Source organism: Podarcis pityusensis (assembly GCF_964106645.2).
Source record: "Podarcis pityusensis genome assembly, chromosome: 1".
Lineage (NCBI taxonomy): Eukaryota > Metazoa > Chordata > Lepidosauria > Squamata > Lacertidae > Podarcis > Podarcis pityusensis.
This window is the reverse complement of record NC_138028.1, coordinates 87,047,470-87,057,784: the sequence shown is the minus strand read 5'-3', so window position 1 is coordinate 87,057,784 and position 10,315 is coordinate 87,047,470. Positions and strand designations below refer to the sequence as shown.

Below are 10,315 nucleotides of genomic sequence, written 5' to 3'. Positions count from 1 at the left end.
CTGAGGAGAGGCCCAAAAGGTGTCATAACTAGGCGGAGGGGACAGACACACACAAACACAACACACGCAAGGTGATTTCAGGGTGTATGTCTGCTGTTTATGAACTCCTAGTTACTCAGTGGCACGATCTATAGCAGATTCCACACCAAAGCCCTAATCCTGTTACTGCCAGAATCATTTGGTGCGAGGGAAAGGCAGTGGAGGTTCAATGGTGAGAGCAGCCAACCCTGTGACATGTTCTCTTCACACAGGTAGACACTTGACTGCACTGTGAAGAAAAGGGCTTGTTTAATTATACCCTTTAAAGATAGAATCTGTCTGCTGGCCTTACAATCAAGACTTTTACCATTTAAAATATGTATTTGCCAATAGGTAAATGTTGTGCGTGCCTGGCCTTGTTTCACTTTCAGGCTATGGCAAAGTCTCGTGAGCTGAAGTGGTTTTTACCGACCATCGCAAAAGTATCTGGCTCTTTCACACTGACCACGCTCCTCTTTTGGAACAGGGGTACGCGTTGGAATATCACATCATAACTGACCAGGTAGCCATCATTGTACATGTATAGCTTGTGGTCATTGGGGTTGTAGCTTATGCTTTACAGTGTGCCTGTGAGCTTTTCCAGGATGATGTCCATAGAGCCTTCTGTGGCTGTGTTAGTGTCATATTTGTAAAAGATCTTCTCATTGTGTTCACTCACCCGCATCAAGGCATACATCACCCCACAGATCATGAAGGTGCCGGTTGCCTTAGGCTTGTACAGTGAGGTTTGCCATGACTTGACTATTGTCAGAGTATTGGGATCCAGCTGCCCAATCATTATTTTCCCCTTGTTTTTTTCCGTGGAGTAAATGACCCACAGTCCATTCTCATCCCCGGAGAAATCAAAGTCCTGACAATTGATTCCGCTATAAGAGTACCAGTTGTTGAACACAGCGTCTTCGACAGCCTTGCGGTGGACCTTACTGGTTGCCACATCCAGCTTGCACAGGTTCCTGGAGTTGTAGCAGTTGTAATAGAAGCTGCCGTTGTACAAAATAGTTCCGCTTCCCTGCCCACAGTTGATGTAGTTCCAGGTGAACCCAACAAATTGAGAAAGGTTTTTCTCTATTTGGTTTTTGTAGAGCAGCAGGTCGGAATAGGAGTTGTAGATGCGGTAGGTTTCCAACAAACGCTCGTCTGTGTTGAGCGGGGCAACCCAGTATGCGTCTGGATTCTTGTTTCCAACAGCAAAGTCCTTTCCCCAAGCTCCGAATTTGTAGCTTAAACCTCACCAGTTGAGTTTCACTATAAGTGGCTTGCTAACGTTTATCAACACCTTGTTGTCACAGTTACCTGCCAGGGAATAGAAAGGGAATTACTTTTGTTTGTGGCTCCTCTTGACAAGTTTTTCTCCGCCTTCAAACTGCTCTGAGGGGGTTTTTTGTGTTTTTTTAACAATCAAGAGGTGCATAAATTTTACAAGATAAGTAACTAAATCATCTTTGTTTTCTGTGACCATGTTAGGCATTCTGCTTGTTTCAAAAGCTCTGCCAAGTTTTATCCCACTGCATTTAGAAAACGGGTCAGGCCCCCAACCCAGACTCCTCTGCCCTGCTGTGTTTTCTCTGCATAATGCTTCCCAATTCTTCCTCTGTACTGTCATTGATCAGCTGCTCATTACATGTTTGCCTTCCAAAATTCTCACTAAAGCAGGTGGTCATCATCCCTTTTGGGATCATTTGCAAACCTGAGAACTGCTGTGAGCACTAAGGACAAGCACATGCTACATTCTATTAGTAAGTGCAACAGAATGCTTCTTTCAAGTCTAATGTCAAATGGCGGGGGGACCCTGTGGCACCAGAAGGGCTCTGCAGGCCTCTTTATAATATAAAGAACTATTAAGTGGGAGGTAATCCAGTAATTATTAGGAAATTCCTTTTACCCTGATCTCTACCGGTACAGGCTGAGAACTGATCTAGTGAAAGAGCTCAAGGCTTAAATGACCATAAAATTTTCCTGGGTCAGGTGGTTCCTCAAATAGCTCGCTGAGGATGTGCCAGTTATGAAAAGAAGCTGGGTTAAGTTTGTGGGGTGTCCAGACTGAAGCAAGCCTTCTCAGTGGTGGCTCGCCGTTTGTAGAGTGCTTTCCCCAGGTTTCGTTATCTGCTTTTAGGTCCCAGGCAAAAACATTTTTTTAATTCTCCTAGGCCTTTGGCCCTTCATTTGGGAGAGTACTTAACTATGTTTGTGGTGTCTTCTTCCACTCACATTTTAGTGGGGCAGATTGACTTGGATCTGCTCTTTTTTTATACAATGAGCATTTTATGCCGTGATGTTATTCTTGTTCTTAGATTAGTTTTTAATGGTGGTTTTTACAGCGCAAGCTGCTTTCAGTCACTTTTGTGAAAAAAGCAACAAATAAATATTAATACTGGTGACGGTGATAATGGTGATGATAATGATGATGATGATAATGTAGCTTATAGACAAACCAATGTAAGGAGAAGTTCCAGCCCACAATCACACAGTAGGACTCACCAAACTCTGGAGTCCAGTTTCCAGAGGGAGAGAGGTCAGAATTGGGATTTGTAACAGAGTCTTTGCAATCGGCCAGTTGTTTCTTGAGAGTGGCTATTTCCCTATGTGTCAACAACACATTGTTCTCGTCAAACTTTTCTAGTTCCCACACAATACTGGAGACATTGGAGACCTGAAACATATTAGCACATGTTTAACTGAACAGCCCCAAGCAATTTTCTACTGCAGCATCTCCCTGTGTGTTGTGGTAGTAGATGTGTTTGACAGCTTCATGAGTGATTGAATGAGAGAGGCTAAAGCATGCACACACACACACACACACAGAGAGAGAGAGAGAGAGAGAGAGAGAGAGATGATGTAACCAATTACCTCTCTTGTTATTGTATGGATTGAGCATGAGACTCTTAATCTCTGGGACATGAGTTCAAGCCCCGCATTGGGCAAAAAGATCCTGCATTGCAGGAAGTTGGACTAAATGACTTTTGCAGTCCCTTCCAACTCTATAATTCTATGACCCAGAGACATTGACTGATTGTTCTTAATAGCTGAATCTTCTCCAAGGCTTCTGAATGGCTGGGAAATATCTCAAAGGTGCTAAGGGGGCATGCCTTTATTTCTCAAATCCTACCCCCCAGCTAAGCATCATACAATAAAGATGTGCTATGTGTGAAAAGAACCTGCAGTTTTCAGAAAAATTCAAAACCCTGAACAATTTGGGTCCAGGATATCTTAAGGCCTGCCTGAGCCCTTATATCTCAGCCCATCACTGAGATCAACCAGAGGCCCAATTCTGGCTTCAACCAGAAACTGGGCAGTTAGTGTCCTGGGAACTGTAGTTTACACCTCCCAGAGCTACAGTTCCCAGTACCTTTCACAAAACACATTTCCTAGGATTCTCTGGGGGAAGCCATGTGCTTCAAATGTATGGTGTGGATGTTGCCTAAGGGAATGCCCTTAGAATCCTCCTTGAGATCAGGAAACCTGCTATTACTGGTTTTCCAATTGCAGGGAGGATCTACGATAAGCTCAGCCACTGAGGTCCCCTTTCCAGACCTCTTCATTCATATGTCAGAGGAGGGGCAGTGGGGATGCTGTAGATGGAGATGTGAGTGCGTGGCCCCAACTCCCCTCCCCTCCATGTGCTATTCTCACCCACTTTTGAAGAACATTTGAACAGGACTTAGGTGCATCTAGTCATTAAGTTTAGGGATGCATGACTATCTCACTGTTTGAATTCCAAAGGATTGCACTTTTGTGAGCTTAAGCTTTCTGCAAGAAGTCAGTGCAAGCACTTGCAAAAGGCTTGAAGGCACTTGTGTTCTGCACAGCCTCCCTCCTCACATCCCTGTCCTCAGTTGCTAAGAAATCACCTTTGAGGCCAGGAAAGAGGATAGTGGTTGTGGCAGCAGGTGCTCAAAGAGCCTTGGCAGAGCATCCTTTGGCTCAGGGATGGGCTTAGTGCTTCTAAGTTAGTACGACTACCAGTCCCCAAATCCCTGATGAAAATGATGCTTGGCTCCATCTTACATGCCTTGGAGCAGAGGTTTTTGCCTTTGCTCACAACATTCTTAATTAGGTCCATGAGCCATGGAATGTTGAAAGTGTCTGTTTTTTTAAAAAAAATAACAAGGAGAGGTAAGGAAGGAATAACCTCTTTTGAGACTTTATGCTAGTGGTAAGCATTAAAATAGGCAAAATTCTCATCCCATGTTTTCCTGCTCCCTGAAGCAGCTCTCTAGCCATGGAGGACTCAGCATTGCACAGAAATATTTTAAAAGTTTCCTTGAAGAGCCCCAAACAGTCCCCCAAATGCCCTTTCTAAAGCAGGTTTGAATCCTCTCAAACAGGAGCACCACTCTTGGTGTATTCAGTACAATGTGCAAGCACAATTCAAACTGCTGTGCTCCCAAACATTTTGTACCTACCTGTTCAGTTAAAGATGTAATGCCCGCACCAGTTGCACTTAGAGCATTAGTCAGATCCCGAGCCCATCGCTTTGTATGATTAATTTTTCCAAGGAAGTCTTGATAAGTTTCTTCATCCTTGAGACCTTCCATCTCAACCTGACGCACTGTTGCGGTTAATTTCTCCAAGGTACCATTAAATGATGCCAAGTCTGTCTGGAGTGTCATAGCCTAGAGAAATTTGCAGGACACATACTTAGCAGGATACTGAAAACATCTTTCCACAAATCATGAACAACCATTTCATTACAATTGTTGCTTCCATGCTTGTCCTTTTCTCTGGAACAACCATTCTTTTATCACTCAGTTTTGAAGGTGTATCCAGACAATGAGTAGACTTCAACTTTGCACTTTCACAAACATTGGGGTGTGGAGACGGGAGAACTCGGAGCACTTCTGTGACTGACAAATTTAGTTTATAGTGGGTGGTGGTGGACTATTTTACCAGGGCTATCCAGTAACAGTGCTTTGGAGGAAGGGTTAACATGCCTTGAAAGATCTGTGAGCCACATTCTGTCACACACACACACACACACACACACACACACACACACACACCCCGCCAGTACCATTCCCCTATGTAGTGTGGCCAGCTGCTGGAAACAGTAATCCGTAAACAGACCCCTGTGTTGCAATATAGACAAGCTGAACAATATAACACGGCATGATGGCCAATAACAATGGCACTAAACACTATTTATAGACTAATACAAATGATCAGAAATTACAACCAAAGTCCATAAATCTTCTTCACCAGTCGCGGTAGAATAATTCAAAAGTTTGATATATACATAATCTGTCACCAAATATCTCCAGAACAGAGTTTCCGGATAACGAATCTGTTTCGTTCAATGCTTCATCAGCTAATCTTGATCAATTCTTCATCAGCCAGACTTGTAAGAATTAATATGAGAAGGATGCAGTTCAATTTCTTAACAAGCCAATCTTACATGTAAGCAAATATAAACGCTGTAGAAAATATGCTCTGGATCAGTGCTCATATGATACTGTAGCCACTGATTGTGTTGTGTTATATTGTTCAGCTGCTGGAAACAGTCAGAACTAGACAGCATTAGTGATTCAAGGCAGGGAATAAATATTTGGCATGCTGTCTATGTGCTGAAGTGTGCCCCCTTACCTTGCTCGCTTCTTCTTCATAAATAGAACTGTTACCGGAAAAATCCGAGGGCTCCCTTGGACAAAAAGTAAAGACACCAACCAGAGTAAATTGGAGCAAATCAGCAGCCTGTAGGCTTGGCCTTTATTGAACTGTTGCAACAGGGTGCTCCCCTCACTTGCAGGAGAGAGGAAAGACACAGAAAAATGGTGTGCAAGGCCTTATAAAAACTTTTGAAATTCCCATCCTGTAGGTCAAGCCCACCCCCAGAAACATCATGCATACATCACAGAAAGGAGGGGTTGAGGGAGGGGTGGTGGTGGTAACCTGAGTGTCCTGTCACCTGGCTGGTTCCCTTCTCCCCCTCCCCATGAGTCATTTTCAGAAGACAAAAGGTAGTCACAGTTTCCTGCCCCCTGAGGGGGAATCCAATCACTGTTCTTTTGTTATAGTCCATGTTGAATCCACTCGTGTATGCAGTCCGTTGTGTTGTTGATGGTCTTCTGTCTGAGACCATCAGGGTTGGCATAGCAACTGGGCAGGGCTCCTGTGGATGTGCAGGTATGCTCAAGGGATTATGGTGGCCTGTATCAAACCTTCCCCATTTTGTAGTCCTTCCTTCATGGAGTAAATAAAAGTGGAACAGTGCAAATCCGATGTATGGTTGATTTTCTATGAATTTATAACAGAAGCGTAGTGTATGTAGTGTGTGAGTGTGTGTGAAGTTTGTAGAAACTGAATGATTGGGGGGGTGGGTTCCTGCTACAGTACTCAGGTTCTTATAAGCGTTTTCCAGGATAATCATCAGATGTGAAGGAAAAGTAGTGTCGGGGAGCTCTATGCTGCAGATACATTTATTGTTTTCGTCATCACTTGCTATTGGTCCATCGTGGCAGATGATCTGATCTGCAGCAACCTGGGATGATGGATGCAGAAAGGCAAATGGGATGCTTCATCGCTTGATTTAGCCCTTTCTCATAACCTGATAGTCAACTAAGGTCAGGATAGTTTCCTGAGAACAGCAACCTCCCCACCACATCCTTTAGTCAGCAAATGCTCCCCATTCAGCACTAGACTGAGCCTTCTACATTGTGTTTTTTGGGTAAAGTCTCTTCCAACAGATTGTACTGAGTCTAGGTAGTTGCCATTTGAAAGAATAAAGCTTCTACAGTGGTACCTCAGGTTACATACGCTTCAGGTTACATACGCTTCAGGTTACAGACTCCGCTAACCCAGAAATAGTGCTTCAGGTTAAGAACTTTGCTTCAGGATGAGAACAGAAATCATGCTCCGGCGGCTTGGCGGCAGCGGGAGGCCCCATTAGCTAAAGTGGTGCTTCAGGTTCAGAACAGTTTCATGTTAAGTACGGACCTCTGGAACAAATTAAGTACTTAACCTGAGGTGCCACTGTAGTTCGTTTGGCCTATGAGCTGATTGCTCTCCTACAGCCTCAATCCACTCCTTTCAATCTACGCTTGCTGGTGCTAAACCACAATCCCTTCACACTCTACTCTCCTGCCCTTCCCTTCCCACTGGAGTATATCCACTACACTTTTATATTCGAAGCACATTCTTTCCCTCAAAGAATTCTAGATGCTGCAGATTTTTAAGGGTTGCTGGGAATCGTAACTCTGCAAGCAGTAAAGGACAGTGCCCAGAAGCAGAAAATGCTTTAAAGGTATACATGCAGCTTAAGTAACTCGCTTTAGTACTGAGTTCTGGTTGCATCTCATGCATAGCTGTCAAGTGTCCCTTATTTGAAGGGACAGTCCCTTATTCCAGCGCCATGTCCCGCTGCTGTCCCTTATTGATGGTTGTCCCTTAAATGATGTCCCTTAAATTTCAAAGGAAGCAGCTCCTCTCCTTCCCTCCCTGCCGGCCAGGGAGGAGGGAGGCTCCACCTGTGTTGCTTGGCTGTGTTGCTCACCCAATAAGAAGTCTAAGAACGACTGGGGGGTGGAGCTTGCATGCCTTGTGTGTGGCTAGTTAATGCAAGCTGAGGGGCTTTTTGAATGCTGGACGCCATTTTGTTGCACGTGCTGCTGCAAACTTTGCAGTGCAAAGCCAGGCCGGGGAGCCATCTTAAGTTGAGGCTGCATAGGCCTTGTGGTGCATGTGATTCAGATTCTATTCTGTTGAACTTCTGGTTAAAAAGTTGGTTGGACAGTGTTCTCGAAGCTACCCAGCATGAGTTTGACCAGACCGCAGGAGGACAGGAAGACAGGAAGACAGGACAGACTGCAGGACAGGAAGAGTGCCTGGTGAGATTGCAGGTCCCTTATTTTGGCTGCTGGTCCCTTATTTTCAAGGCTGCTGGTCCCTTATTTTCAAATCTGTAAGTTGACAGCTATGGTCTCATGTGATTCCTGAATATAAACATTGTTTCACAATATTGAATGAAATGCAAGAATCTCCAGACCCATGTCATGCCTTCTTTGCTCCCACAAGTCTTTGCATTGTTTCCTGCTCTTTATACCACTGTATAAATTATTTCCAAGTAGGAATTATTGCATTTAAAACCCTGTTTGATGTGTCAAAGCCAAAGGGAAATAATCATTTGTTTTCTCGTACGTCTTGGGCTTTTGGGGTGCTTCCAGGTGGGTGTTTATTGTGGGGTCGTAGAACTGTAGACTTGAAAGGGATTTCAAAGGTCATTTATTCCACCCCTGCTATGCAGGAATCACAGGTAAGTGTTCCTCATTCATGAATGGAATAGCATCCCCAGTACATCAGCATCAGATTGTTAGCCTGTATTTCCCTCCTAGTTAATCTGGATTTATCCTTGCTACGGAAAATCTGGTAAATTAAAAAAAAACACCACTACATTTGTGATATCTGGACAACCCATTTACAATATTAAGCCACTTTCTGGAAGTACTACATTTTGAAGGGTGGGTTGGGATTATCTAGGGATTTCAAAGGCAGAATTGACCTCCGAGGGAATTTCTGAAAGGCAGCACTTTGTCCTGGATCTTAGGCAAGTCAATCGAAAAATCATGTGTTTGGAGCATTTCTGTAAAAAACAAACAAACAATTTTCGGGGTGTCCTGATTTTTACTTTTTGAAAAATGGCAACCCTAGGTTATCTCACTTCCACCAGTTCGTTCACATTCCCTCACTGGGCAAAATACTCACCAAGGAAGCCACAGCGAGGTACAGGAGCAGCCAAAACATCCTAATTGTTTCAGAGGGTTTGCTAAGTTGGTCTGGGACGTTTTTGTTGAACCCTCTTTATAAAAGGGATGGCATTGGGGGAAGTAGTAGAATGAGCCAGAGTGGAATTTGCTGGGATTGGACTGGATGTTATGAACATTTCAAATTGAGTTTTGTTTGCACAATGATGTGCCCCTCTGAGGAGGTGTTTAGGCCCAATCAGATAAAATAAGAATATGTGTGAGTGGGCTACAAAAAGTCTTCATGTGCTTTGTGCCTCTTCTGCCTCTGTTAAGACCACATTTTGAAATAATGAACAAAGAACATTGGAATATTTTAATGCCTCAGATTTTACCCTGATCCAGTCCTCCTTGCTAGGCCTTGAAGGACAAAAACGTGGGCCAGAAAACAAAAAATACACATGGTGGGATCCAGTTGGCGCACCTGTGCTCGTGGAAGGGCTTTGGGTCTGGGAGAGATACCCATGGTGCCCAATAGAGAAGGAGGAAATGACAGTTTTTGCTAATTCCCCCTGTACTCCCAAAGAATCAGTTCCAGGGGGTTGAAGAACCCTCTAGAACACAGTGAATTGATGAAAATGAACTCCACTCCTCTTCCATTATCAGATGCCTTCTCTGAGTGGAAAGGCATCAAATGGAATCCACCTCACACATCACATCGGCTCCGTACTCCACATGTGTCATAATGAAAACCCACTATTTCAGGCAATTATTATACACCATGCAAACATATTATCAGTGCTTCCCCTCCCCTAAAAAAACATTTAGGGGTACTCTCATTTTGACTCAAGAAAATCACCATTTTATATCTCAAACTGGGAAAAATAAAAACAGTAAATGACAAAAGTACAAAGATTCACAAAATGTTTAGGGGTATGCGTACCCCTGCGTTCCCCCAGAAAAAAGCACTGCATATTATAATGGCAAATCCATGAATGCCAAGCAAACCTAGGTCCATAACTTATTTCTGAAGGTTAGTCCCTCATCCCTGCCAGCCAAGGTTATGATTAAAAACACAGAATGGATATTGAGCTGAATAGAATGCATTTGTTAATTTGGTGCCCAGATTTAATGGGGGAAAGAGCTGATTGGTCAGCTTTAAAGATATTGGGATTCTAATGATGTCATACCATTCACATTTACCTGAGCTGGGAATAAGGTCCATTGAACTCAGCAAGGCTCACTTCCCTTCTGAGTATAGGATTGCACTGTAGATTCCATAGAAACTCTGTTGATACTTCCTTACTGGTTTCATTATATTTATTAAACAGAACACCGGTTGTCCATTACTAATCACTGTTTTGAATGGCGAGAACTCCCTACACATTATGTGTGCATGGGATATTTTTAGAAGAAGCTCACTGTTTCTTCTGTTCCCGGCGCCAATAGGTGCTCATTGCAGGGGAAACCTGGCTATCTATGGAAGCATAGACAGTATGCACTGGCCTAGGGTCGCTTACAGTTATTGAACTGTTAGCTAACTTCAAAGGACTGAGAAGCTCTTTATTGTGACTTGACTTGGAGATCTGGCAATGCTGCTTCCT

The 10,315-nt window shown here is 43.7% G+C and overlaps 1 protein-coding gene across 1 annotated transcript in view; it reads right to left on the bottom strand.

Annotated features, from left to right (window-relative positions):
* Positions 1 to 103: 103 nt before the first annotated feature.
* The window catches only part of LOC308460382 (olfactomedin-4-like), a gene marked incomplete at its 5' end in the record, with an annotated part of 20,470 nt that continues 10,258 nt past the window's right edge, over positions 104 to 10,315 (bottom strand). Inside the window, 3 exons of the mRNA XM_080976717.1 lie at positions 104 to 1,332; positions 2,518 to 2,689; positions 4,443 to 4,652. Of these exons, the coding sequence (XP_080832843.1) occupies positions 1,268 to 1,332; positions 2,518 to 2,689; positions 4,443 to 4,652 (447 nt within the window). The 3' untranslated portion in view covers positions 104 to 1,267. The remainder of the gene's footprint in view (positions 1,333 to 2,517; positions 2,690 to 4,442; positions 4,653 to 10,315) is intronic.